Raw genomic sequence first — 26,781 nt, forward strand, 5'->3', positions numbered from 1 at the left:
AAGCCGGGGGTCCCATCACGCTTGAATTCGACCGTGTATGTCTGTGATTTCACGCAGCCGTGAAGATTAGTGACTCGTGCCGACACGCGCCGAGGGGACGGGATCCTCCGACTCCGGGGAAGCAGCGAGGGGGAAACTCACCTCGACGATCGCCGCGCCTTCGGCTTGCTCGGCGATCCGTGGGATCTGGACATCGGTGACGGAACCCGGCAGCGGATCCTCGTCGGGATACGGCAGACCGTCGCTGCGCGGGCTGCGCGAAAGACAGATGACGTGCTCGTATGTGATCCACCCGCCGTTGGCCAGGACCAGACCGTTCTTACCCTTGCCGGCGCGGAGCTGGCGGGTCATCTCTGTGATGGCCTGATGTGATGAGGGAAAGGTCAGCGGTTGGAGCCAGGACGAATCGACGTCCGGTTCAAAGGAGAAATTATGAGTGAGGAGGGGGCGTCACTTACGTGTAACGAATAGTTGTTGCCGGCGCCGCCGAAGGAGGTCAGACCGCCGAGTAATGTGAGCGGCTTGTCGGAGTTGAGGATCGGGATGCCGAGATGGTGACAAGCCAGCTTCGGCACGATGGGGAAGCATGAGTAAAAGTCGTAGATGTCAATGTCCTCCGGTCGAAGCGCAGAGACGTCCAGTGCTGCATCTAGACTTCGCGAGATCGAGGGGCTCCACCAGAAGCTTGGACGTTTCCAGACTGTGTGGACATTCAATGTTAGATGACGACGGGACGCGTTATCAGAAATATTATTCGGATCGTTTGTGATACTGACATTCGCCACTATCGGAAGTTCCTCCGCCTCCGAGAGGGTAGATCCATTTCTCAGAGGGTATTCCGAGCCGTCGGGCATTCTCCGTCGAGGTCAGGATGCAGGCCGCGGCACAGTTGACCGTGTTGAATGCGTTCATGAGTAGAGGATCTAGAGCGAAGCGACATAGAAAGAGTTAGCGGAGCGGGATTGGACAATCGGCAAAAGGAACTTTGGGAGCTTGCTGAGAAAGACACGTCAACATACATGGCAGGCAAATCATGCGATTCCGCTTCTCGACTGTTGCGATGCTCTGTTCTGTCTCGGCTTTACTGCCGAAGTTCCAAGAGATCGGATTCCTCTCGGCGACTTGGGCGAATTCGGCGTAGAGTTTCGCGGACTCGGCGTGATTGTCCTTGATGGATTGATTCCGGTGCGCGCGGAAACTGTTCTCGTACAAGGGGTAGATGTGAATGGGGTTGCCGATCGCATGTTTCGCTCCGAGGCCTTGTCATCGATAAGTAATGTCTCCGCCCCCTGGACAGTCTGTGGAATAATGGACAACTCACTCGTTTGGATCTCCCGCGTCGTCGGCGAGAAGACTTCCCGGATGTCGCGATTCGGAGCGGTCCAATTCTGAGGCGGGATCTGACCGGCCTTGACACAAGCTGTTACTGTTTCCTCTCGAAGAAGGAGAAAGAAGAACCGTCAGTCAGAGGAACTTCGCGAAGGATTCAATCCTTCCCCCGATCGATCGGAGGACTTCCTTACACGATGCCAAAGCTTCACCGCCCGTGACGACCGCAACCTTGGCCTCGCCCAATGAGATCCTCCTCGCCGCCTCATCGACCAACTTCGCGGGTTGGTTCCCTCCGTGGTCCGAAAGGTGTAGATGGAGACGGCTCTCCCCATCGCCCCCCAGGGCCAATCGTTCGGCGATGAGGGTGGGATAGTCACATGGCCACGTCCAGGATTGGACGACGTCGACGCTGTCGATCTGGGATTGGAGTTCGGCGCTTCGTGCGGCTTGCAGCCCTGAGTCTTGGATGGCGTTCTGGATCGCGGAGATCATGAGCTGGAGGGGCTCGATGGCGTCTTCAATGCTTTTGGAGCGGTTGACGATGTCGCCGACGCCGACGATCACCGGGGTGTTGCGGAGTTTGGACATGGTTTTAGACACTCGATGATGATATGAATGTTGCTCTTTCAAACAGCAGTCTCACGTGAAATTAATTTCGTAAATCTGAATTACACAAATATCATACAGGTGCTATGTATTAACATTCGTCAAGCGCATTGGTCGATCTTGAAGCTCATGTCGTCGTGGGAGACTCTTCCACGTTTGGAGACCTCGGCAGTTAGGGTTGAACAACCCTAAGCCACCGCGAGTCCATCGAGACAATTCATTGATCTCCACTCCGAACGTCCACCGTCGAGTCATTCAACAGTACATAGGTATAGCGAATATATTCCATCGTAGCAATGACGAAGAAGCATCCATCGAACATGCTGGCGATATCTAGAAAGCCCGGAACAGCTGTGATCGCGATCAAACATTCGTCATCATCCACGCCAAGGTCAACCGTGGACGAAAGACGGATCATCTCAGAGGACTTAACTCTGGGTGCTATCAACCTGTCTGCATGGCCAAGACATTGCCGTCACTGTTGCCCGTGGTAACCGACCGGTGTCGACGTCCAAAGAGAGGACACGACGAGTCACCAATCAAGAGGGCGGCGGACAACACAGCAGACAATGACGCGGCCCTTCAATTGGGGATCGCCAAGATTTTCCTGCATGGCCTTATGGAATGTGTTCGAAGATCTCTGAGATGGACTACGCATGCGCCATCTCCAGTCAACGGGCGTTCTATGTGAAGACGGGCGTCGGGGACAGATCGAGCAGGTATGCAGGTGCACGAAGTATGACTCCCCGCCCAGCCCTGGAGGGTCGATGATCTCGGGGTGTGAATGCGTCACCGGAACGGAAGGAGTCATAATTCGATTATTAAAGGCATGCGGGAGGGAGTCAGATGTGTGTGAACCTGCATCTAGAACGAGCCGTCTGCTGCGAGTGATGAGGGTGAGGGGAGAATGCGTGCAATGACGATGTGTGTGAGTGTGTGTGTGTGCGCGCGCGCGTGTGCGGGTGTGTGTGTCTGCGCGGAGTGGTGTACGATGTTTGATCTGCTGCTCCTCGTTCTGCTGAGCCACTCCTCCACCAATGACGCGTCTTATCGGGGGCCGAAAGAGAGCTGTGAGGGCAGGGGAGGTGTTCATTCACGAATGTGTGAAGTGTCGTGGAGATGAATGGCGCGCGTTGTGGATGCATGAAGGGGCATTGCTCGCTCAACTCAAGGGCATCCGGAGGCGCATTCTCGAGCGAAAGTCTATATTTTCCGTCGGCGCGCCGAGAGGATGTGCATTGGGAGGGAACTGAGGGTTGCGGATGCTGTGGTGGTTCCTTTCCAGAAACGAACCAGATCAACGGTCGCTGCGGATTCCCTTCGGGAGGGAGAGAGAGAGAAAGTACTTTATTGTTGTACTGTGGATGCAGGTGACGGGCGCCATCGGCCAGCCATGCCATACCATAGGCGAGAGGCTCCGGGTCACATTGCTCTCATGACATACATGGATTACGTCCAACTAATGCACGCTTAAAAGGTTGACTCATTGTTGAGGGAATGTCACTTTGGGAAGACCTTGGCAGGTGTCCGCGCGCGGAGACGAAGACGGGAAGAATAGTAGGAAGTTCGCAATCGCGGTGGTGGCCTGTCGTCGAATCTCCGGTATCGCTCCCGGCGTGACGATGGATGGGAGTAAGGTCATGTTGCCAAGTTGATCCCAAGAATGCTCGGGTTTGATGACATTACGTCGTCGTCGTTGTCGTCGTCGTCGTCCTGACTGTGGGTGATCAATCATGGATCTACAGTCGAAAAGCACTGGCGGCGGCGGCTCGGCGCAAGGACAAGCAACTGCATGGCAATGATTCCTTGTCCCTGTGAGAACGACTGGACCGGAACCGATCTGTTGAGAGGAAGAGATGGAGTGGGGCGTAGCAGAAAGCCACAATCCCCCACCATCGCATGACGAACTGCTGCTGGTTGCTGACAGTGATGGTGGTGGTGGTGGTGGTGGTGCTGCTGCTGCTGCGGGCGACGGAACGCTGGCTGTGCTGTGTGCAGTGGTGTTCCCGGCCGCCCGCCGCCCGCTGCCCGCTGCTGCCCGCTGCTCCTGCCCACCTCTGTACCGACCGAGGGTCCGATCATTTGGGCAACGCTGGGACCTCAAGAGAGATTCTGTCCTTCACCTGCGGCCCGGATCTTCATCGTTACCTACCTGGGTAGGTAGGGACTTTGCCAGACTCCACCACTATTATTCAAGGGTGACAATCCTTGAGAAACCTCCCTGTCGAGGGTGAAAGGACATGTGGAGCATCGCAGACACGGCGTCACACATGTAATATCAAGGATTGAAGAATGCACCATCAATCGATAATAAGAGAGATTGAGAAGAATCATTATTATTATTGAATGTGGACTCTCCGTCGTCGTCGGTGGTGGCTGTGAAGGGGCAGCCAAACAGCCACAGGTTACGCGAGACGGGCGCACCCGGGCCGCGTGAATCCTTCAAGAGTCCGCCCGCACCCTCCTCCTCCTACAGTGCACAGCCAGCAGCCGCTGATGGGTGGTGCAGGGCAATGGACCGTGTCTCGCGTCGGACAAAGACGTAATGGCGAGAGGGCTAGCGGTCGCGGTGGGAGGATGGTATGCTGAGCGACATCACGCTACCGACCGGTATCGAGGTCTAGCAGTCCAACTGCTCTGGGGTGAGATGCGCAGCACTTTTCGATGTTGGAGATGGGCACGACGGGCGCGCTCGTGACGAGGCACGGACAGACATGACGGCCGGTCGTCATGGTCTTGCGCAGTGCACACGGAAAGCGAATTCGAAAATGAGGCTTGTTGTTCCATCATAAGAACGTAAATTCGTTGATCGCTGTGCGTATACATGTACGGTGCAGGGGACATGCAAACCATGGTGCATGCGGAGGGAGTAAGCAGAGGACGGTTGTTCAGGTGTCATCTTCATGTGAGGGACACATCCTCCTGGCAGGGCTATGCGACAGTACTAGGTATGTGTGCACACAACAGTGCTGTTTCTCTGTGCTGTGCCTGTTGGCGACCGCACACTGGGAAATCGAGTACATTGGGCCTAGTGTTCCCGTCCATCAAGATCCTAGATCCCGCGCCCCGCGTGCGCCGGATAGGTAGGTAGGCAGACAACGTGGAAAATCTTGGTGTTGCCGTTCCGTCCAGTCATCAGCCCTCTCAACGGCGGCGGGTGGGCGATGCGTAAATGATGGATGATGGAAAAGAACACCATCCTTGACAGGACAAGAAGACCGCATCAATGTCGGACGTGTTGGCGCGCACAATACTCGACACATGTTCGAATTATTGCCGAACCCTTGGCGCCCATCGGAATTGTACACGTATAGATAGAGATCCAGCGCGCGGGCGCGTCGTGGGCCTGGCTTTCGGCAGCCCAGTGGCATTTCCAAGATGAAACGGAATTTCCTCAGCCAGTCGATCCCACTCCCCAGCTATACACCCGCCGTCCACGACAGGCCGACCCGGCCGCGCGCGCAAAGAGAGAACACAGCGACGCCCATCAAACAAGGCCTCGAAATACATAAATATCAAACGGGAACAATTCGACTCCTGGGCCGATGATGAAACACACGTCGCACATTGCCGCGCGGATCCCCCAGTATCTGTTTCCAACCCATCATCCTGTACGATATTAATACCTGATACATAAACCTCCTCCGTGTTTTTCTATCTCGGTGCGCATCGATGCCGTAGCTGTGTGTGGTGATTTCCATCCACGTGGTCTGTATCACCCGTCGTCTGTATCGCACACACCCGCCCAGCAAGGATCCCGCATCATCGGTTCGGTTGAGCGAAACGACTCATCGATACATGCTGGCCGATGGTGATGACAATAATAATAATAACAAAAAACTTGGTTGTTGTTAGCAAGGGCCGTCGTGGTCACCTCCAGGAGCAGCAGCGGATGAGACGCTGAACCCTTCATCCAGGCCAACGAAAAGTGGAGAAACACGCTGCCTGCCTGCCTTGCGTGTGCCGGTGTGGGTGTGCACTAAGGGATGACTCCTCCGAGAGGACCCTTCGCTCGCGTGGTCCACCGTGAAGATCCCATGTGCGTATGTGTGTGGGGCCGTCCACCAGGCAGATGTGTATTAATTATTATTACTACTGTAGGCTTCGACGCAACACCGAGCGATGCACGCTTTGCCGATGGACGATTCTGGCTGGGAGTGCTAGGGAACCGAGATCCGGGAAGAAATCCCAAGGCACCTCATCGGCCATTGATTAGTACATGCACGCGATACGCTCGCGGCGTCGTCGGTGATGGTTGGTCGCGGGAGAAAGGTGCGCGGTGACCATTTCTGGAAAGCGCGTCCATGGGGAAGAGGGAATGACGAAACAACCCGTTTGAACCCATTAGCTTGGATGAATGACGGGATGGGACAGGAACACCACAGCCGCCATTCGTTTTCTGCGCGCGGCGGTGCAGTAGTCATCCATCGCCGTGTGACATCGACAGGGTTTAATAAAAAAAAAAAGGACAGGATGTGCTCTGCGAATGGTAGTTACTGGGACAGAGATGGATTGCGCAGTCGTCGCGTGTCCAACGGGCGTCTCTACTGCGGTGCACTCGGGGTGTCCCGAGGACGGATGAGGGAGTCTGTGCTTGCAGTACAGCCGCAGAGGTGTGTGTGAGAGGACTCTTTTTCTACTGTCGAACCCGTTAAGGGCGGCTTGCTAGCGTCGACCTCTTGGACATTGCAGCCAGCAGCGCTCCCAACAGCACCACCACCACCGTCATCACCACCAGGACAAGCACCACCAGGACAAGCCTTATGACATACAGTGAGAGAGAAAGCCAGAACAGAGAATTGTTGAGGTTTCGTAATCGGGGCGCCGACTCCCCTGTAGCGCTTGTGGGAGAGCAAGGGTAGAACGTCCGCGCCTCTCAAGTCGCTGCCTCCCTCTTACGTCGTCTCGGTCTCAACTGGCGTTTCGCCTCGTGCGTGTGTGCGCGTGGGCACGTCGGTAGATGTTGTAGGGGCGCATTTCGCTGTAGGCTGTAGGCCGATCGGGAAGGGAAGGCTAGAATTGAGAGGCCTAGCTGTTACGGATTTCCGGTGCACATGGGCAAGACTGATACCTGCCCCGTTCAACCACACCCGAAACACACACACGCCCACCACACACGCAAATGGACGCCGCTCACAGACAGACACATGCACATCTACGTTTCTTGGCTCCTCCGCTTGTCGAGCGTAGCGCTGTAGGGAAAGACATTCGTCTGAAAGTAGCGGAGACGTACGTGTGTGTGTATAGGGCCCTCTTATGTATAGTGCACTTCAGTCCAGTGTGATGTAGGAGGATTGTCCGGGGCGTGTTTCTGCCTAGCGCCCGTTTCTGCCTGCCCTCTGCCTGCCTATACGCTGCCACCTTGCGATTTCTCTGGCTGTTCTTTTTTGCTTCGAGGGAGATGTTAGGTAGGATGACAGGTGTGCAGGCGGCAGGTATGTATGGCCGGAATCTAGCATCAATGGGCATAGTGTTGTTATTAAGTGAGGAAGTGTGTGTGTGTGTGTGTGTGGTCAAGAGTGTACAGTATACACCATAGTATAGTACTGGAGTGAATGGGTGTTGGTTGACTGCTACCAGGTACGTACGCGTCGTCCTCAGGCGCCCTGCCCTCTGCCCTCTGCCCTCTCTACCCTCTCTGCCCTTCTGTTCCCACGGCCCTCCCCCAGCTTCTTTTCCCCATACACCACACACACACACACTCGTCCACCCATTGCCCATTGATGACTTATTCCTCCTCCGACTCCTACACACACTCACTCACACACACTTCTCTTCTCCCTTCCCTCTGCACTGCCCGGCTTTAGATATATCTCTGCCTCTGCCCAACCTCTTGAACCTTTTCCTTTCACCATTCCAATCATTGCAATTCCAATCCACAACAACTGCCTCTATTCGTTGCTACCTACAAGCAACGATCATCTAGCCTCGCTGCCCAAGGCTTGGTTCGACCACTCAACAACTACCACCACCACCACCACCACTACTACAACCACCACTGCCGCTGTCCAGTCCAACCTGGTCTTGGTTGGAACCCGCCAGCCCAACGTCGTCCCCACAGCAGCCCTACTACCACCACCAACGATACGCATACTATATTCCACCGCCGGCCCACCGCTTAGTCAGCGACCCCGTCGTCGCGCCCGACTTCACCATGACCACTTCTCCGCGCCGCGTCGCGGCTCGCATTGTCGAGGTCCGCCCGGCTGGCTACGGCCCTGCCCGCCCGATCACTCCGCCGAAAGAGGTCCGATTTGCCGTGGGCTCCGACGACCTCACCCGCAACCTCGACGCCGATGAGCGATGGGCGGTATTCCACTGGGAGGCACACGCACGGAAATGCAACAAGGCATGCGGCAACTTCAATGACACCTCCCGACACCACGCCGTCTGCGAGACCGGTCGCCCGCTCGCCCACGCCTTGACCCAGCATGCCGTCTACCACAAGCACGAAATTTACAGCACCCGCGCGCTCGGCCTCGACGCCGTCCGCCTGGAGCTCAAGTCCAACTACCGCGCCGCCCGCAACCTGCTCAAGGCGGTTTCGCAAGGCTTCAGCCTGCAACCGACCGTCCGCATCCACCACTCATACGCACCGCTCACTCCGCCCTTGACGCCCGTCATGGACGACCGCGCCTCGTCCCACCGCTCATACTCCCCACCCCGGGACAACGTCATCATCGAGCCCGCCGCGTCGTCTTCGCCCCGCTACACCACCCGGCGGACCTACCACCGATACCCGCGTGCAGCGCTCTTCCCCGACGACACCGTCGACTACTCGGGCTACTCGCCAGCGACGTCGTCACAGCAGCAGCACATCCTCGTCGGCAACAGCGGCGCCGTCCAGTCCCCCGCACCGGCGTCATTATCGCCCTCGCCCTCGCGCCCGCGGTACCGCACCGAGTTGCACGAGCCCTCGTTACGCCACACCGTGTACGAGCAAGGCCGCGGCTCGTCGCGCCTCACCATCCCGGCGCGACAGGACCGATACTCCACTTACTACGCGTGAGTGCGAAGTGTCTGGATCCGTCTTCAAACGATGACCTCTTTTCTATTTCTGGGACGAATGTATGAGTCATGACATCGGATTTCTACGAACGGGACGGGAAAAACAAGCCGAGGCGTTTTCCTATCGGCGTTGACCTGTTTCACTGCATTGGCATATCGGATTTCACCGCTATGATCCACGGGCGTTTGTTTGTCTGTTTGTTTGTTGTCGCTGTTGTTATACCACCTGCCTCGTCGCCCCCCGCTCTAATCAAGTCGGAGGAATCGGCTTGAGAGCCTTTGCTTTAGCATTTTGCTTCCTTCATCTTCTAATCATCGAGACCTTGGTGTCTCTTTTCTGTCTGGGCAACGAGCAGTGCCTTGATGGCATGTTCTTATGGGAGGACGTTTATCAGGATCATGATACCCTTTACGAAGAAGTCGCTTCTGCTTCTTAGCTAGCTAGCTGGCGATTATTATTACTACCATTGAACGAATTGACAATCCGATCCGACTCAGCTGCGCTGGTCAGTTTCGCTTTATCCTTCATCCTTCCACTCCCGATCTCACTCTCTCTACCTTTCTCTGTCCCACCCTCACAATCTTGGTGCCTTGCCTCGCCTTGACACATAGGCATCGGGCCTTGCAACGGGTGGTCTGAGCATGACACCCTTGTCCTTCCTGCTTCCCTTCCCTAGTCATCACCGTAGGAGCCCTATGCTCGGACGGCCTGCTGCCCCATCGAGCCTCACCCAATCCATAGGGCTGCCTTGCCTGCCGCATGAACGCCGCCGCCCGTCCGCGCTTCCGAACGCCCCTCTGCTGCATGCGGGATCTCGTCTGCCTGCACCCCAGGCTGGCTCTGAGTTTGAAAGACGCCACGAATCCCAGTGCGATGCCATCGATGCAGGCATCCATATTGCGAAGATCCTTCCCCCCTCCCCCAAAACCAACCAAGTCCACACCGGACGTTGACCGCCGTCCATTCTGCCGCACGACGTCTGATGGAGGGAAAAGGAACCGTCTGGAGGGAATTTCTTCCCCAAAACGCGTACGGGATGGAATGGAATGGAAAGCACGCCTGCGCCTGCGGAGGAACATGTGGTCATCACCACCGCGTGCGACCGGCGCGTGCACGGAGGTTTCCCGGCCGTGCGCCGCTCGTGTCTGTTGGACCGTCGAACAATTCTCTCTCTCTCTCTCTCTCTCAGACACATCCCGCTAATTCATCCACCGTATCTGCGTCGGACCGACTGTCCGTTTGACGAGGACTTCGCGGCGCCACCGCCTGTGCTGTCTAAGAGAAAAGGAGTGGAAGCGATAATCGGACAGGGCAATTACGGCGACGTGAGGATTCGAGACTGGGCGAGGTTGACATGACGAAGATCAGGTGAAATGGATGGGACCAAAGGGAGGCGGGAGATGGTCATTATTGAATTGAATCCCAAGGTTGCTCGTTCAGCAGAGGGAAGAGAAGCGGGAAAAAAAAGGCAAGACATCAGTCTGTGATCAACGTCCAGATATCAACTCCCGCGCGCGAAAGCATTCTGTGGACTCTTGCAGCGATAGGATGCATCGGGCATGTCTTGTGTCCATTATCTTCACTGCCGAAGAGGCAGTAAGTGTCTAAGGGGAAGAAAAAGGAATAATAACGCCCAACTTCTTGGAAATGAACCAAGACTCTCATCGTCAACTCCCCCGAAATGCATAACCTCGTACTCCACCGGCCCAATTACACACAGAGAGAGGTGACCTCATTAAACAAAGGGAGCAAAACTCGACCCTCCGAGTCGCTTGAATGGATTTTCCTAAGCGAAGCATCGTTCACACCATACCTCATCCACACACAGAATGGAAATGGCCGCCGAGAAAAACAAAACCGTGGATTCCTTCATCGCCGTCTGCCGCCGCGCAGGCGCGCCTAGATCCCCGCGCGCGACATCCGCGCTGCGGGAGCAGGTCGACTGTGAGGGTTATTCGGTTCCGCCGTCGAGCTCCCGCTCGCTTCTGAGGGAGGAGACGTTCTGGTTGGTACGGAGAGGCCGAGGGGGTGGGAGTGGGGAGAGGCGGAGCGCGAGGCGGGTGGTCTGGTGGCTGCTTCGGACGATAAGCCGGAAGGAGGCGTAAGACCGACGGTTCCATCGACTGGAGAAGGGTTCCGTGAAGATGTCGCTGTGGCTGTTGTCGCGCTTACGGGCGGGCTGGGAGGTCGACTTGTGGCGATGATGTAACTCGGCGGACACTCTGATAGGGGTGTCACTGCGCCTGGAGTGCGGAGGGCGGTGTTGTAAGAGGGTATTCGGGCCAACTGATCGAGGTCAAAGTCGGATTCGACGGCATGTGGGGCGATTCCGTTCGTGCCAGATGGAGGTGACGGGTTGGGGTGTGAGGAGGAGTTGCTCGAAGTCGTGCCGCTGGTTGCGGGGATCTGGAGACTGGAGGGTTGCCGCAATAGGGATGCAGCGGATGGTGGAGTGGTATGGTCAGCTATGTGTGACGAGGTACCATCCGGCGGACTGGTCCCTGTTTGCGGCCATTGCTGACTTTGGACACCCTCGGATTCTTGTAGACTGGTAAGACGTGAATGCAGCAGCTGGGGCACAGCACTGCCGTGATGGACATCAGTCATGACGTTGAACGAGGCGATGTTGTCGTGTGAGCCGCGTCTACTCAGTGTCGCAATTCCAGCAGGTGTTGCGGGACCACTAGCTGCGCGGCTCACGAAACCACTGAGGCTAATGTCGCTATAAATCTGATCAAGAAAATGCCGTCCATACTGTGGTGGCGCAGTCGCGGTCATCTCCGCGTTGTTGAGGGCCTCATCTGAAGCACGATTGCCAGAATCTTGTACACGATTTGACTCGTCGACCGGCAAGTTTGGAGAGATGAAAAGCTTAACTGGCAATCGGCACACCAATTGCGAGGTGTGTCCTTCCGGATTGAGGATATTCACAAGTAAATTGAAGCGATGCGTGACATTGAGTTGGAAGAGATCCACATCCTGTCGGCAGAGTGTGAGTGATTTTGGCAGTGGTAGTGTAGCCTTGAACCTGTACATCTCATCCGCGAGAACTGGTTCCTCCAACGTTTCATCTTCATAAGTTACTTTGCAATCTTCGGGAAACTCAAGCTCGGTTTTGGCTACTTCCAGCTCCTCGATTTTCGATCTGTCCGTCCGTAGGTCAGGAACCTCCGAGGTGTGTAATCTTTTGACGACAGTCTCAAGTAATTTTAGCTGCACCTTCCCGAAACGGAGACCCTTCTTCAATGGAGAGAGCTCAACGTCTGCCGTTATCGATGTACCATACACCACCGCATCCGTCGGTATTGAGATGTTGTAGGAGACTTTGTTGGCCCAGATATCCGCGTTTGATCGAGATCGGGTGCTCTCCATTGATGCCGCTCCCAGTGTGCGCACAAGTCGTACATGCTCCTGCGCGACAATATCCTTCGCGTTCCATCCCGGCCGAGACACGCTCGCCTGCAAGTGGTACACGATATATGTCTCTCGCATGCCTTCTACACTCTCTGGCATCGAAGGTGGCAGCTCGAATTCAAAGGCCCACTCCATAGAGCCTGCATTGATCTTATGTGCCGTCTCCACTCCCAGCTTTTGTTCCTGGTTCCAAAAGATCTGCTTGTCTTCTATCGCGCTATGCGACACTGAGCTCGATTGGTACCATCGGATCTTCCTCTTGCCCTGTAATCTGATCTTCGGTCTCAGGATGCTGGTCGCTTCGGGTGTGGTCAAGCGCACTCGGCCGGTGAGCTTGACCGAGGAGGCTTCATGCTCGCTGCCATGGAATGTGATGAACCTTGTATCGGGGATGATCTCGAGGGTAGCTTTGGATTTCAGATTACCGACGATCGGGACCTTTGATGAAAGGACCATGGTCGATGGTCTCGGTATGCGAACAGTGTGTGGAGCTAGACAGCAGCGCAAGCCGGTGGAGAGATGGCTTCAGAAGGAGCGCTTGATAGATTGCTGGACGACGAAGAATGAAGATTGATTGCCGAAGAAGCGAAGTGAAGTTTTATTCCATTCTTTGGTAACAGCAAGGAAAAGGTGCAGCTATGGATTTTACCTACTTGATTATCATCTAAAAGGGCCGCCGTGGACGACTCCTAGCGGCATCGGCCATTGTCGGCGAATGAGCACAAGACCGTGATGTCTTCCCCAGTGAAAGCTTCCAGGCACGGCGCCACCAGAGCTCATTGATCGCGTTATCGACAGGATATGATATGCATGAAGAAGGTGGTGGGTGAAGACTCATCAAAGAGATATCTGTGCAGGGCTGTCAGGCGCGAACTACCTCCGAGCTGGTCGGTGTATGGTTGGTTACCCACCCATGCATGTCATGGACATGTGCAGCATCATGCGGCTCAGCGAGAATCCTGGAAAGAAGAACCGCGGTACGGCCGCCTATCTCCCGCCCGACACTGCACGTGTTGGGACTGCAACGATCATCGACTTTTCTGAACTCCGACATGCCACATGGAATACACGAGCGTTTCAACGGCAAAGGCGCGTATCAAAATGCTTGTTGTTATCATGCCCGCGTGGGGAGGCGTGGGAGACACAAAAGTTGGATTGTCGCGAATCGCGTAGTTCGATTTTCGTTCTCTGTACTTGTACTCCAGGGCTGTAACAAAGCGAGTACTACCCGTGGACGTCACAAAGGTTGCACGTTCGGAGGTCGACGTCATCGCCGACGAGGAGATATTCACGATACAGCCCGTCTAATAACAACATTGCGGCTCGCTCGCAAAACCGCGTCGTACACAGACAAATTGTTATTCACATGCTTGGGGAAACAAATGCTTCGATGACCTGGCAAGAAGACATCTCCATTTAGAAAGACTATATACCTATCAATAGAATGTTGCTTCAAGTCGCAAGCAACCTTGGAATGCGGGCGTCCACCGTAACCCTTACCCCTGCCTAGGGTTGACCATGGGCTTATCATCATATTTCAAGGTTCTCATCGAAACGAATGTACCTAGGTATTATTATTTATCAGATCAGGAGAGCACATCCCGAAACCCCATCACTGCCCAGACGAACCTTTCTACATGATCTATTGTGAAGACCAAAGACGCGCAACGGTGAATTACTTGGTGAATTTGAGATCGAAGTTTAATTATTCCCTGTTCAGGTCTACAATGGTTTCTGGAAACAGCCAAGTCGCCGGCAAAATCTCACCACCACTATGGACATGCTCTTTTGATTCGAAATTGGATTCATCAGCTAGCCTAAGCCACCACATGGGCAAGGACAGCCTGGAAAATAAACAACCCAGCGATGGTAGCCCCGCCGCGCCGAACAGCACCCAAGCCGGCTTGAGATGGACGTGTCGTCGTCGGCGCGGCGGGAGAAGCAGTCGTGCTTGTGGAGGTCGTGGTCGTGGTCGTTGCAGTCGCAGTCGATGAGTGTGACGTTGTCGGGACCGATGCGCCGCCAGTCCCATTGTTGCACGCCAGAGGAAAGTACGTGCCCTTGCCCTCCGTCAGACAGGAAAAGAAGGCGTTGAGGGTAGGTAGCAACGGGTCCTGCCCGCCGGGCACATGAACCAGATCCACGGAGCACCACACGTAGCAGTCCGGTTTGAGTTGGGGAGTGGAAGTCCCATTGCTCAATTCGGAGCAACACTGGTCCATCCTCGGCGACCTGGATGGGGAAAAAGGTGTAAGCCGTAGTCCATTTTGCACTTCAGATAATTCCATGTGTCTGCGGCTCTTACTCACCCTCCTGGCACGACGCAGTACGGCGACGGAGTATCTATCACTGGTATGGCCGTGGTCCGACACTGGTAGTGAGGATAGCCCGCCGTACCATTGGTCGTGTTTCGGGATGGTGCATCATAAGACGAGGTGAAGCCGTCCTCGACGACTTGTTGATAGGCTGAGGCTGCAGACATTGCTTCCCCTTGCTGCTGTAGTATGTTTGTTGTGATACGAGTAGAAGAGGATGTCAGGATGGCAGTCCAGCTTGATGAATAAACATCTCGTGCTCCATGACTAGGGAGGAAAAAGAGCGCAGAGCACACTTTTGCTTCTCATGAGTGCAAGGTTACGTTACTGTGCCGCTGTGGTTATCACTGCCTACCTAGGTAGGTAGGTAGTGACTGAAAGAGGTGCGGAGGACGAGTGACGTACTCGTCGTTTGAATTATAAGACGCGACACGCTGCAGGATTTGCCGCAGACGTGTGCCTTCATCTCTCGGGTCTATAATCAAAGTTTGTGCCCTATCTATATCCCCAATGAAACCTGCTGTCACACTATCGTAGAGGCAAGATGTAGGCATTGTAGCAGCTTTTGCGCACGAAAATATGTAATTATTATAATTCGTGTACAATATGAGCAGAGCCTGGGGACGCAGATTCCGTCGAAGATACATTCATCAAACACAGTCGGTGTACGAAAAGACCGTGGTGGACGGAGGAGAAGCGTGTTGTAGACGCGACCACTTCGGCCCATTAGTCCTGCGCCGAGTCTCCACAAGCACAGACAAGCTTCACGCTTGAGCGCCGATGGCCAGGCTTCTGCTCAATTGAGGCGTTTCTGATCGGTTGTCGTGCCGCTTGGTCCCCATGTTGTTCAACGGTGTCGTCAAAGGTGGAGCTTCAACTTTACTACACATGCAGCGTGACGAAGCCATGTAACTTCGTCCTCCTTAAGAGGCAAGCTAATCAGGCCTGGTGACACGCGATTACACGAAGCACGCATGTTGCCTACCACGCTATATAGCTCGATAAATATATTGTTACGGGTCAACTTCCTGTGAGAGAAGTAACTCGAGGGGATTGTTCAGAGCAACGAATACTACGCAGGGATCAAGGGTTTGGTCTGGTTTCAAACAGAAGGTCGATAACATGAGTTGAACACGAGCAGACATAAGGTCCGCTCGTACTACCTACCTAGGTGGGTATCTATGTTATTGGGATAAATATTCACAGAGTTATAACGTATTTATTTTTCGGGGGTAGATTGCGACGAGATTTGGCCCTTTGCCCTCCCATAACGTGCCAGGCATAACGTTGCTTACGATTGGTCATTCCCGCATACATATCGGGCAAAGTCTCCTACAGTGTTGGACCCCCAGTATTGTACCTGGAAGCGCAATCGGCTCAGGTCAGACTCTGAACCTCTCACATGTCACGCACAGACTACCATGGCGTTAGAAAATGGAAGAAATACTGTGCAACTCACTCCGGACCTTCGCTTTGGGCAACGGGAACGTCTGGCGATCGATGACCCAGGTAAACCAATGAACGTTTACTACTATCGACGCTTCTCGATAGTCTGGGAGTTCCTCTTGATACCCGCGACCGCATTCGCAGCATCGTGGTGTTCGTCAGAGAACTATGGCACTCCACTAATCGCAGGGCTATGGTCGCTGGTCTCATTCGAAATCGTTTTCTTCGGCCTCGTCATGCCGATTATGACCTGGGACAGCGATGAGATCGACCAGAACGGCTCCGAAGTTAAGACACGGCGGCCAATCGTGGGCTGGGTCAGTCGAGAGCTTGTACTTGAGGCCGAGAGATGCGTTGATGGATGCTACGATGGCCGCTCGTCCATGAGGGATCCCCGTTTCGGCGACGTATGTTTTCCACCCGATGGATCGTGTCGGACTTAGGAAGATAAACAAGCTGACCCTTGAATTGCAGGGTTTTCGGTACAAGTACGCGTTGATACGCTTATCAGATGCTGTTGAGCTGCTGGGATTTGTGGGAAAGGATAGATGCATGTAGCACTTGCAAACCACACGAACGTTCGGACTCCACGAGAACTTCATCGTGGCAACGGATGAAGGCCCCGCCTCCTTTGTGCGAACGGTGCGGTGTTTTGACCAATGATTGAGTTTCTCGTACAAGAAATACTGAAGAAAAATGTATGGTGCCAACAGGTGATGGCCCTGTAAGGAGCATGCCGGAGAACGATCACACGACTGTGACCTAGGTATGAGGTATGCGATAGAAGTCTACGTAGGATGATCTTGCACTGGATGGAGTATTTCGGAGATTCAGATGACCTGTGTGTCTAGAGACATGCTGCGGCTGGTGAAATTGCCTTCGCCTAGAGATGGAACCAAAAAACATGACAAGTCTCTCAACCCTGAATCCCATCATCCAGGCCTCTGTCTCCGCGGAGAGAGATTAGTTTCCTGAACACGCCTGTAGAGGTCAACTCTGGAGACAATTGCTCTGAGCTCCAGGCGATCTGTCATGTACAGCCATTCGCGCGATTGCTGATGCACGCATCAGCTCCATTCAAGATGCCTCGGGCCTTTGCGCTGCTTCTGTCAAAGTTGACGACACTTTCTGCATCCTCGATGAAGTACTGTCCACTGTCGTGGTCGAAAGCCTGTACGCTAGACCATGAGAGGTAAGCGTTCGTACCGCGATGAACTGCTGCGATAGTGCAGTGGGAAAACCCTTGTCATTCGTCCGCCATTTTATACCTTTGACTGACTGGATCCACTTTGACACTGCGTAGCTGCGGCTCTGTCTCGTAAGGGTGTATACGGTCTCCACGAGAGATATCATGGGAGAGCGAGACCCGTCTTCGCAGGCTCGAAGCAGCGCTGATGAAACCTATGAATGACGATCACTGTCTTCATAGCTCTTACTGGTTGCTGTAGAGCGCCACGGCCTTGATCTATCGTGTCCATTGATCCCAAAACGCAAAGTGCCGGAAAGAGAAAAATGAATCAAGCCGGACATCTCGACCGCACGAATATTCAGCAGCTCTCCGAGTAAAAGGGTATGCAACAACGTGCATGATACAATTATTAAGACGGGCAAGGAACAGCGAACCTTTCATTCCATCTCCACTTCCGTAATCTATGCTCGACTATGCCCGACGGCTTTAGTGATCAGCTCATCATTGTCCTCTGCCAGGAGACATTGAGAATCTGATATTGATCAGGTCACATCAGTTGGTCGGGTCCACTCTCGAATATGTCCTGTTGTAACTCAGAATCAGCAATCAGCACATTCCTGGTCTCTTTCACAAACCACATGTTGGAAATTGATCCATAGAATATTGATAGAGCGCTTACCATCTTTGCATGCAGTAAGAATGCAATGTTCTTCGAATCCGAGCCAGCTCATGGGCTCCTCTCCAATCTGCTTCGACATGACCGGAGGAAGATTGGCTGTGCTTGCCTTGGAATTGACCTCGTGGATGATCTCAGCTGCACCGGTCCGCTCGGCCGTAGCGAGATTTGTTGCACTGCCTATACGGCTGACCGTCGATACGCTCGTGCGACGGTCTGCATGGTGGCTTGAGACACTACCTCTCTGGCGCATGGCCTTGGGTCGACCAAGCATGCCGACCGAGAAGTCCCACAGTAGTAGTCGACAGTCTTCTCCAACGCTGCCGAATCGATAGTTGCGCTCGTCGCATCGCCATGGGTCAAATTTGACATCGGTAACCCAAGACTGATGGCCGACGCACCTCGCTACAAGCGCTTGGTCTGCTATCGACCAGATGCTGACCAGGTCGTCTTGTCCACCGGTAAGAACATATTGGCCGTCTGGTGACCATGTCACGCACAGCATTGCGCCGTAATATGAACGATACACATCCAAAACCCTTTCATGCATGTAGTCGAGGATAGTCAATGTGCCATCTTCGCTGACAACAGCTAACAGTTGCCCGTCAGGCGAGAACGCAACATCATTGATGGACATTGTTGATACCTTCCATGCCGCGACAGGGTTCGACTTTTGATTTCTTGAGTTGACCGATTTCTTGACGTGAAAAGAAGTTTGTGGCACGTCTGATGCTTTGTCGGCAGCGTCATCTTCGGCGCTTGACTCCTCGGCGACAAACTCAGCATCCTCCTTCTCTTTGTCATAGATGAATATCGTGCCATCGCGATGTGCGACCAGGAAAAGGTGGTCCTTGCCTGGAAGCCACAGAACAGAGGCAATGACAGCAGAATTAATCACGCCGTTCTTATTGAGGCGAGTGTATTTCTGTGAGAATGGCTCGTACCAAATGATGTCTCCAGTGTTGAATCCGATGACGACGTCAATGTGATTGCTCGACTTGGTCAATAAATTGATGTCGTGGCATGATGGGTGCGCTTTAGTGAATAAGATCTTGTTCAATTGGTCCGCTTTTGTCTCGGACGAGAGATCAAGCCACAGGAATGCGCGGCCGATATTCGAAAATGCAAACATGCCCTCATGTGATCGTTCATTGAGTCGTTTCTGTAGAGACTCATGCGGCACAACCCTCGAAACAAACGTTGAGCTGGATTTGACAATGTTCGTCTTGGGCTTCGGCTTTTGATCCTTCTTCGTTTTCGTGAGTGCACCAACTGCTAAAAGTGGATTTTCGTCGCCGAAACTAGGCGTGTGGTTATAATATGATGCGGTACCAAACCCATTGGCCAACGAGCCGGCATCGCTTTTCGAGCTCTGTGTCTCCTCTTCAATGCTTGGCGGGATAGAGGACCGTAGACTGCCACTTGTAGCAATCCTGAACAGTTTGTTAGTTGGCGGTTTACGTGGCGCTAGGACAGTGACCGAGAGTTTGAGTGTCGCCGTCGGCAGACCGACGTTGGTCGCGAGCGGATTACTGTTGACCAACGGAGCTTCACTCGGATGTGGAGCCGGCGTCACAAGATGAAGATCATCCTTGAGAGTATAGGATCCTTCTCCGAGCACGAGCTGGAACTCTGGACCGCTAGGTCGCTCCAGAGTATTTGTCGTCTCAATCAATGGCGTCGCGCTCATAGACATGTATGGTGTGCCAGTGCCATTGTTCGAGAGAGCTCGAGGAGGAGGTGGGAGGACGCTGTATCAAGGATGTCAATTGTCAGCCAATTTAGCCTGATCCAGCTAGCAAGTCATCCCGGTGTGATCACTGCAGGGTTGTGTAGCTATTCTGCCTTGGAGTCCGTGTAACATGAAGACAATTGGGGTCCTGCTTACAACATGCTGGCGCTGGGACTGGCGCAAATTCGTGGTAATGTGTTTACTCTTGATGTCCCGGCCTACAACCGTGTCCAGAAATCAGGCAGAGATGGAGCTTCGGTGAGGGACTCAAGCCGGAAGATAATCGCAACGCGAAGTCTAGATGTGATATCTCTCTTCATGTACTTTCAGATGCCATACCCATTGACGCCGTTCACCACCTTGAGGACATCTTGGCGTGAAGTATGGCGCTCCGTACGAGAGGTAAAGCCCCACGCTTGATAGGATTCCGGGTGCCTTTTGAGACGTTTAATGATGACCGCGGTGTTTGACAGAGGTTGTGATTATGCGTCAGACTTGACGGATTATGAGCTTATGATCGATAGTATCAGATACATGTTCGCTGTTACGATGCGCAGCATCACTACTAGACTGCTTTCCGAACTCGATCTTACCACTCCAGTGAATAATGCAATGACGCGACAGGCCGTGTGAACCCTTTCGCGGACAAATTGCACTTTACGCCGCTTCGGGCCTAGCATATTCGGGGAAGAACTTTAAGGGAGACCATCGCTGGGATTGTTTCATCATCGTAGGTTCAAAGGCCATGGCTACAGGTATGTCGCATCGTCTGAACACGATTCATCTGCTGTAGGTACAAACTAAAATCTTCGATAGTTCGGATCTGTATTTGCGGCGATGAGTCCGTCGGCAAAAGTTCACTTCTCACGTCGTTGGTCAAGGATACTTTCGTGACAGAGAAGATCAACGATGTCCTACCACCTATCACTCTACCGCCTGGACTCGGGACACCTGACAACATCACCACAACCATCGTAGACACTTCACCACTTCCGCAAGAGCGTGAGACCCTGCGGAAAGAGCTGCGAAAGTGTAATGTGGTCTTGTTGATATACAGTGATCATTACAGTTATGAACGCGTCGCGCTCTTCTGGATGCCATTCTTCCGATCTCTTGGTGTCAACGTCCCAGTCGTGCTATGTTCAAACAAGAGCGACCTCGCGCCTGGCACGAGTACAGCGCAGGTCATAGAAGATGAGATGCTGCCATTGATGGCAGAGTTCAAAGAGATCGATTCATGTATACGCACAAGCGCCCGAGAGCATCACAATATCAATGAAGCTTTCTTCTTATGCCAGAAAGCTGTCACGCATCCGATCGCGCCAATATATGATGCAAAAGAGAGTCACTTGCGACCTGCGGCAGTTGATGCCCTCAAACGGGTATTCTATTTGTGTGATAAGGATGGCGACGGATTGCTAGATGACAGAGAAATAAACGACTTTCAAATGAAATGTTTCGAAAAGCCGCTCGCTGATACTGATTTGGTCAACATCAAGAAGTCCATACAGCAATCTTTCGAGGAGACCTTTGAAGTTCCATACCCTGTCAGCGAAAAGGGCATTGACGTGAGAGGATTTCTACTTCTGAATAAGATGTTTGCTGAAAAGGGTCGACACGAAACCATCTGGATCATCCTGCGGAAATTCCACTATTCGGACAGTCTCAGCCTCAAAGAGAGCTTCCTCCATCCGAAATTCGATGTGCCAGCATTCTCTTCTTGCGAGTTGTCTCCTGTAGGATACCGCTTTTTTGTGGACCTCTTCATCCTTCACGATAAGGATAACGATGGTGGATTGAATGATGCTGAGCTTGCGGCGTTGTTCGCACCTACGCCAGGTATTCCTAGCGCCTGGATCGATTCCGCATTTCCCGGATGCACGGTGCGCAACGAAGCTGGCCACATCACCTTACAAGGTTGGCTAGCACAATGGAGCATGACTACATTTGAAGATCCGCGAACAACCCTCGAGTATCTTGCTTACCTCGGGTTCGAGATGGAAGGAAAGGGAACCACGCCAGCACTCAAGGTGACCAAGCCACGGAAAATGCGAAATAAGCCCGGTCGCGTCGAGCGGAGTGTGTTCCTTTGCTATGTCCTTGGTGCTCCGGCGAGTGGGAAATCTGCCCTGCTCAATTCATTCCTCAGTCGTCCTCTCAATGGCACGTACCATCCGACCATCAAACCTCGAACTGCAGTGAATAGCGTTGAATTGCCAGGTGGTAAGCAATGCTATCTCATCCTCGAAGAACTGGGCGAACTGGAGCCAGCAATTCTCGAAAACCAAGTGAAGCTCGATGCTTGCGATCTGTTGTGCTTCAGCTATGACAGCAGCGACCCTGACAGTTTTGCATATATTTTGGACATTCGGAAGCGTTATCCCAAGCTCGACGCCATTCCTGCGGTTTATGCTGCACTGAAGGCGGACAAGGACAGCGCTGTGCAACGAACAGAACTTCAGCCAGATGTCTACTGCGAACAACAGAAGGTCCCGAAGCCACTCCACGTCTCCGTCGGTTGGGCGTCCATTAGCGAATTCTTTGTGCATTTGGCTGAGAGCGCGACATTCCCCTCACAGGCATTCCCCAGAACCGAAGAGAGCAAGACCGATCGTACAGGTTTATACATTGCGCTAGGAGGCTCTATCTGTACGGCTATCGCGGTCGCGTGGGTTTGGAAACGTAGTATGCTGTCCACTGCCTAATAATTCCGAGAGGCATCACCAATTTTGCAAGGGTTTGCGCCTGGTGGAAGGATGTAATAATCTCCAGGGCTGTGTAGGTTTTTCTGGCTTGATGGCGTTTGTATTAGATACCCCTCTCATCGCGGCTTTGACTCTTGTTCTTGAACAAAAAGTGTGGAACAAATATAATCTTGTATATCATCGGTACATTTGAGATGAATTCATTGCGACGCATCCGATCTGATATCTAGGAACATCGCAATATCTAGGATAGTAAAATGTCATTCTGATGACAGCGGATGGCCCAGGATCCGTCCCATGTGAATTTAAGATTTCCAGCTAGAAGAACCAATCCCTGTCGAGAGCGGCAGAAAGTGCTGCGCCCGGCCTGTGTTTGGCCCACTTGGCTCGGGCCATTCTACGTACCCGCCATTTGGTGAACACGCGATCTCTCGACGAGGTAGCGGAACTGTGCATGACGATAACCGCTACCCACCTGCATGCCGATTATTATTACTTATGACCACTGCACATATCACCACACATTAACGCTTGACGACCACGAAATTATCCCCTTGCCCACCCTTTTATACCGACTCGAGACATCTTTACGACTGATCTGTCCTACATGCCGCAAGCACGACGAGCCAAGGTCTCGGCTGTGTGATGAGAGCATTCCTTCCCCTCCCTCCTCCGCAACGCCGGGCGTACACCTGGAATGCATGAGAGTCTTTGAATCGCACCAGAGCCCTGGCGGCATCACTCCCTTCGCCTTTGAGTGAACATTCACGCGATTTGCAGTCGGACGAATCGAGCCAGCTTTGATGAGGATGCAAGCTTCGGCGCGACAGCAAGAACTCGAGCGCCTGTACAACGCTCGCAAAGGCCATGGCCCGCAAATCTCCATTTCTGACGACAGTCAGCATATTACTGAAGCGATCGGAAGTTATTATGAGACGGAAGATGCACCTGGTATACAACCGGGTGGCCTGCTGAGGGACACTCGTCCGTTGAGTTTTGTTCCGGGAGAAAAGGAGACCTATGACACAAAGTCTCGGCGACAAGGTACATATCTAGAAGGCCCTCCAAATGGACTCTTCCAGGCGCATTCGACCACGAGAGAATATCGAGGTACCTCGCCAGGCCAGCCAACATTACGGTTAACCCCAGTGGAGAGCCTCGATGGCCAGCAGTCGCCCGGTCAAGATAATGGCTACAACTCTGCATCGCAGCGAACAGGCTCGCCAATATCTCCTCACTCGTCCCTCCAAATAAGCGCCCCGCAATCGCCAAATGTATCGCGACCACAGACACTAAGCCGACAGCCTTCCGCGGAAGCTGTTGTGCAAAAGTTCCCACTGAACGACATCGATTATGAATCCAGTCCCGCAGCTGTGGCTCAAGAGCTCAGCAATTTGCAGGCAATACGCCGAATGTCCATGAATGTCGATAAAGCCGATCCAGACTTACCCTCCTTTTCGGGTCCGTTCAGCAACATTCCGGCGGCACCATCGAGACAATCGGACGATGAGAATGATCCTTCGAAGCTATTTTGGGTTCCGGCTAGACTGCACCCGGAGCTTGCTCCCAAAGAGTTCAAGACTTTCATTGAGGAGAGGGTTGAGAAGATCAGGAGAAGGTCGGGTAGTGAGGATAGCCTCTCTGTGGATGGATTGGAGAGGTCGGGGTCGGACAGCAGCTTGCGGCGGAAGAAGAGTATGCTCTCGCATCAAATTGATGCCAGAGATCATTACGAGGATGGTGCAGAACGTCTGTCCAGGAAAAGATCGAAAGGGATGCACGTTGAAGGACAGACTATAGTGGAAAATCTTTCGGATCTGGAAACTCTGGTCAAAGACCCGGCCTTGCTGCTTCGCCGAATGAGTCTGGACACTTCGAGGCAGTCATTTGATTCTGGAGTCGAAGTAGCCAGCGACGAGGACCCGCCCATATTACCGGCAGGCGGTTTATTGAAACGATCTACACGCACAACCTACCGAAGAGGAAGTGTTAAGAAAGGAGAGAGGAATTATGCAAAGCGAGGACACCGTCGCACTTCTTCTGATGCAGACGAGCATCCACCTGTTCCTCAAATCCTGCGTACCGGTGACAGCGATCCCGCGCTCGATATCACACGCGTGCTAACGGATCCAGCCCAAATTTCTGGTGAAGGCTCGGGAAATTTCTCAAGACCGCATCAAAGACCACGAAACACTGCTCGCTCTCCCACCTCCGAAGAATTTCCTTATGAAACCGAGTATGCAGACAACAACGAATCCCTTTATGCGCCGGAAGAACATGAGCACGAAGTGGAAGTCCCGCTAGTGCAACCTCAACCGCAGCCTAAACGGTTTCAGTCGCGGATAGCTTCTCAAGGCCGTACAACTGCGCAACTTCCCGGTTACAATAATACGAATCCCCTGCCAGATGTCCTTGAAACGCTTCCGGATGGTAGTAAAGTCCCCGCGCCGGGACTTCTACATAATCTGCCTGAGCGCAAATCATCGCACGACGTACCCCGTCAATTCCAGCGTGGTGGGTCACAGTCTCGCAATGCACCTAATCGACAAGGTTCTCAAGCATCATCTTTCGATGACCTCTCACAGAGTCCTTCTCCCTTACCAGGCAGCGGCAACAACCGTACGGATTCGTTGACGGTAGTGCCCACTTTCGAGGAGAAGAAAGTAGAGAAGAAAGAAAGCTCAAAGAAGAGTGGTTGGAAGTGGATTCTGGGGAATGATGACGACGAGAAAGAGAAGAAGATTAAGGAGGAGAAAAACGAGGCCAAGTCGAAGGGAGGCAAAGCTCAAAAGGGTTCGTCAGATAAGGCAAGACTAGATGTTCTGCAGAATTCAATCGATGGGAACGCTCCGGCGCGCGGACGAGAAAGCCTTGTTCTAAACCGCGAAGATATCAAGATTGAAGAAGAGCGCAAACCAAGCAAAAAATCCGAATCCCGCAAGGAAAGCCAGCCTGGTCTCCTGTCTGCTTTGTTCGGCGGCAAGAAGAAGAGCTATGACGGTGATCTGAAAGACAAGAAACGCAAAGCCGATCGCAATCATTCCCCCGATCCAGTGCTCCGATACCTGAAGCCTGATATCGATTACAATTGGACAAGGTTCAGCATACTTGAAGAGCGCGCCATTTATCGCCTGGCGCACGTCAAGCTTGCGAATCCACGAAGAGCATTACACAGTCAAGTACTACTGTCCAATTTCATGTACTCGTACCTTGCCAAGGTGCAAATGATGCATCCTCAGATCCAAATTCCAGCTGCACAGCGAGCTGCGCAGCAAAAAAATCAACCAAAGAGCGAAAGTCAAAAACAACAGACGCAGCAGCAAGAAGCCCAACAAAAGCAGCAGCAGCAAGAAGCGCAGCAAAGGCAACAGCAGCAACAGCAACAGGAACTGCAGAGACGGCAACGACAGCAGCAACCGCCGCCACAACGAACGGACGAATATGATCAGTATCAGCAATGGCACGAGGTAAGCACACGAAGTCAAAACATCAAGAAAACTCGTGCTGATGATGACTAGCAACGAGCCGAGCACGACGATGCTTCCGAGCATAATGGTCCTGGACGCCGCAGCGCAGATGCCGGCCATGACACCAATCGATCAATGATTTATGATGATCACGATGACGAGCGACATTCTGGAGGGTACGACAGGGGTAGCTCCTCCGAAGACTATAATCGATATCAGCAGTCCTCACAAAATCCCTCATATGGCCAACGAACAACATCTTCCACAACAAATGGAAGGAAAACCGGATCGGACAATGGCTACAGTGTGGCAAGCACACACGACTATCTGGGCTACCGACATGATGAGAAACCTTTTGGCGAGGGGAGCATGTGGGATGACGACGACAAAGGCAAAACCGAAGAGTTGTGGTGAAGGGAGTGACTTGTTCTTATCTTTCTAAGCCTAGCAATTTTAAACCTCAGGATGGACGCATCGAAGTCTGTCACTGTGTTGATGTGCTTGCGCCGGCCATCAAGAGTTTTTGGGGAAATATTTTAGAACGCGACCCAAATGATGATACTTTTTGGCGATCTCTTCTGCTCACGGCACAATTACTTGCCTTTTCGGCCGCACCTGCAGGCTTCGGTGCCAAAATAATTAAGCCATCTCCATGAATGTAATACGAGAATAAAGTGCCAAATTGATTGTCACGATTGATTGCATAGAACGATCGACCTGAGCATGACGAATGAGGGCCGACCCGACAGCCGCTAAATCCGATACGTAGTGCGGTGCACATTCGTTGCTTCCATGATGAATCGCATATCTCAGGTGTGCGCGCTTGTAAGTGGAAGTTATCGCTCCATACCGAAGCAGCATAGTTTTGCGACCAACGACACGCTCTGCAG

The 26,781-nt window shown here is 53.1% G+C and overlaps 10 protein-coding genes across 10 annotated transcripts; 4 read left to right on the top strand and 6 right to left on the bottom strand.

Annotated features, from left to right (window-relative positions):
* Position 1: 1 nt before the first annotated feature.
* On the bottom strand, positions 2-2,011 carry K489DRAFT_379466 (uncharacterized protein). The gene is made up of 6 exons (XM_033604657.1): positions 1,524-2,011; positions 1,322-1,426; positions 1,020-1,259; positions 777-923; positions 459-700; positions 2-363 (listed from the first exon to the last, which is right to left on the bottom strand). The coding sequence occupies exons 1-6, from the start codon at positions 1,918-1,920 to the stop codon at positions 67-69; spliced, it is 1,428 nt and encodes a 475-aa protein (XP_033460513.1). The 5' UTR covers positions 1,921-2,011; the 3' UTR covers positions 2-66.
* A 4,878-nt stretch (positions 2,012-6,889) lies between these two features.
* On the bottom strand, positions 6,890-7,875 carry K489DRAFT_197006 (uncharacterized protein). The gene has a single exon (XM_033599575.1). The coding sequence runs from the start codon at positions 7,657-7,659 to the stop codon at positions 7,072-7,074; it is 588 nt and encodes a 195-aa protein (XP_033460514.1). The 5' UTR covers positions 7,660-7,875; the 3' UTR covers positions 6,890-7,071.
* Positions 7,876-9,209, top strand: K489DRAFT_197005 (uncharacterized protein). Its single transcript, XM_033599574.1, has one exon. It carries the CDS (start codon positions 8,093-8,095, stop codon positions 8,945-8,947), a length of 855 nt encoding a protein of 284 aa, XP_033460515.1. The 5' UTR covers positions 7,876-8,092; the 3' UTR covers positions 8,948-9,209.
* On the bottom strand, positions 9,151-10,224 carry K489DRAFT_197033 (uncharacterized protein). The gene has a single exon (XM_033599577.1). The coding sequence runs from the start codon at positions 10,024-10,026 to the stop codon at positions 9,472-9,474; it is 555 nt and encodes a 184-aa protein (XP_033460516.1). The 5' UTR covers positions 10,027-10,224; the 3' UTR covers positions 9,151-9,471.
* Positions 10,225-10,729: 505 nt separating this feature from the next.
* K489DRAFT_197016 (uncharacterized protein) lies at positions 10,730-13,128 on the bottom strand. Its single transcript, XM_033599576.1, has 2 exons — positions 13,015-13,128; positions 10,730-12,852 (listed from the first exon to the last, which is right to left on the bottom strand). The coding sequence occupies exon 2, from the start codon at positions 12,815-12,817 to the stop codon at positions 10,847-10,849; it is 1,971 nt and encodes a 656-aa protein (XP_033460517.1). The 5' UTR covers positions 12,818-12,852; positions 13,015-13,128; the 3' UTR covers positions 10,730-10,846.
* A 901-nt stretch (positions 13,129-14,029) lies between these two features.
* On the bottom strand, positions 14,030-15,041 carry K489DRAFT_379474 (uncharacterized protein). The gene is made up of 2 exons (XM_033604658.1): positions 14,671-15,041; positions 14,030-14,593 (listed from the first exon to the last, which is right to left on the bottom strand). The coding sequence occupies exons 1-2, from the start codon at positions 14,841-14,843 to the stop codon at positions 14,179-14,181; spliced, it is 588 nt and encodes a 195-aa protein (XP_033460518.1). The 5' UTR covers positions 14,844-15,041; the 3' UTR covers positions 14,030-14,178.
* An 863-nt stretch (positions 15,042-15,904) lies between these two features.
* Positions 15,905-16,940, top strand: K489DRAFT_197056 (uncharacterized protein). Its single transcript, XM_033599578.1, has 2 exons — positions 15,905-16,529; positions 16,597-16,940. The coding sequence occupies exons 1-2, from the start codon at positions 16,098-16,100 to the stop codon at positions 16,678-16,680; spliced, it is 516 nt and encodes a 171-aa protein (XP_033460519.1). The 5' UTR covers positions 15,905-16,097; the 3' UTR covers positions 16,681-16,940.
* Positions 16,941-17,853: 913 nt separating this feature from the next.
* K489DRAFT_409329 (WD40 repeat-like protein) lies at positions 17,854-19,683 on the bottom strand (the record flags this gene model as incomplete). The annotated part of the gene is made up of 2 exons (XM_033607566.1): positions 17,854-17,894; positions 17,991-19,683. 2 exons carry the CDS (start codon positions 19,681-19,683, stop codon positions 17,854-17,856), a joined length of 1,734 nt encoding a protein of 577 aa, XP_033460520.1.
* Positions 19,684-20,453: 770 nt separating this feature from the next.
* K489DRAFT_430888 (rho-like GTPase) lies at positions 20,454-22,644 on the top strand. Its single transcript, XM_033608427.1, has 2 exons — positions 20,454-20,474; positions 20,536-22,644. The coding sequence occupies exons 1-2, from the start codon at positions 20,465-20,467 to the stop codon at positions 22,422-22,424; spliced, it is 1,899 nt and encodes a 632-aa protein (XP_033460521.1). The 5' UTR covers positions 20,454-20,464; the 3' UTR covers positions 22,425-22,644.
* A 252-nt stretch (positions 22,645-22,896) lies between these two features.
* On the top strand, positions 22,897-26,568 carry K489DRAFT_379477 (uncharacterized protein). Its single transcript, XM_033604659.1, has 2 exons — positions 22,897-25,891; positions 25,943-26,568. The coding sequence occupies exons 1-2, from the start codon at positions 23,234-23,236 to the stop codon at positions 26,303-26,305; spliced, it is 3,021 nt and encodes a 1,006-aa protein (XP_033460522.1). The 5' UTR covers positions 22,897-23,233; the 3' UTR covers positions 26,306-26,568.
* The last annotated feature ends 213 nt before the right edge of the window (positions 26,569-26,781 follow it).

Source organism: Dissoconium aciculare (genome assembly GCF_010015565.1).
Source record: "Dissoconium aciculare CBS 342.82 unplaced genomic scaffold K489scaffold_5, whole genome shotgun sequence".
Classification (NCBI taxonomy): Eukaryota; Fungi; Ascomycota; class Dothideomycetes; order Mycosphaerellales; family Dissoconiaceae; genus Dissoconium; species Dissoconium aciculare.

Bases quoted from the DNA above. Each gene is read 5' to 3' on its own strand.
- K489DRAFT_197016 (XM_033599576.1), bottom strand. From the start codon at position 12,817: ATGGTCCTTTCATCAAAGGTCCCGATCGTCGGTAATCTGAAATCCAAA.
- K489DRAFT_379474 (XM_033604658.1), bottom strand. From the start codon at position 14,843: ATGTCTGCAGCCTCAGCCTATCAACAAGTCGTCGAGGACGGCTTCACC. The intron at 14,594-14,670 runs GTGAGTAAGAGC...TTCCCCATCCAG, and splicing joins TACTGCGTCGTGCCAGGAGG to GTCGCCGAGGATGGACCAGT.
- K489DRAFT_379477 (XM_033604659.1), top strand. From the start codon at position 23,234: ATGCAAGCTTCGGCGCGACAGCAAGAACTCGAGCGCCTGTACAACGCT. The intron at 25,892-25,942 runs GTAAGCACACGA...GATGATGACTAG, and splicing joins AGTATCAGCAATGGCACGAG to CAACGAGCCGAGCACGACGA.
- K489DRAFT_379466 (XM_033604657.1), bottom strand. From the start codon at position 1,920: ATGTCCAAACTCCGCAACACCCCGGTGATCGTCGGCGTCGGCGACATC. The intron at 1,427-1,523 runs GTAAGGAAGTCC...GAGAGGAAACAG, and splicing joins CGGTGAAGCTTTGGCATCGT to TAACAGCTTGTGTCAAGGCC. The intron at 364-458 runs GTAAGTGACGCC...TCATCACATCAG, and splicing joins GCAACAACTATTCGTTACAC to GCCATCACAGAGATGACCCG.
- K489DRAFT_197056 (XM_033599578.1), top strand. From the start codon at position 16,098: ATGGCGTTAGAAAATGGAAGAAATACTGTGCAACTCACTCCGGACCTT. The intron at 16,530-16,596 runs GTATGTTTTCCA...CTTGAATTGCAG, and splicing joins GGGATCCCCGTTTCGGCGAC to GGTTTTCGGTACAAGTACGC.
- K489DRAFT_197005 (XM_033599574.1), top strand. From the start codon at position 8,093: ATGACCACTTCTCCGCGCCGCGTCGCGGCTCGCATTGTCGAGGTCCGC.
- K489DRAFT_197033 (XM_033599577.1), bottom strand. From the start codon at position 10,026: ATGTTCCTCCGCAGGCGCAGGCGTGCTTTCCATTCCATTCCATCCCGT.
- K489DRAFT_197006 (XM_033599575.1), bottom strand. From the start codon at position 7,659: ATGGGCAATGGGTGGACGAGTGTGTGTGTGTGTGGTGTATGGGGAAAA.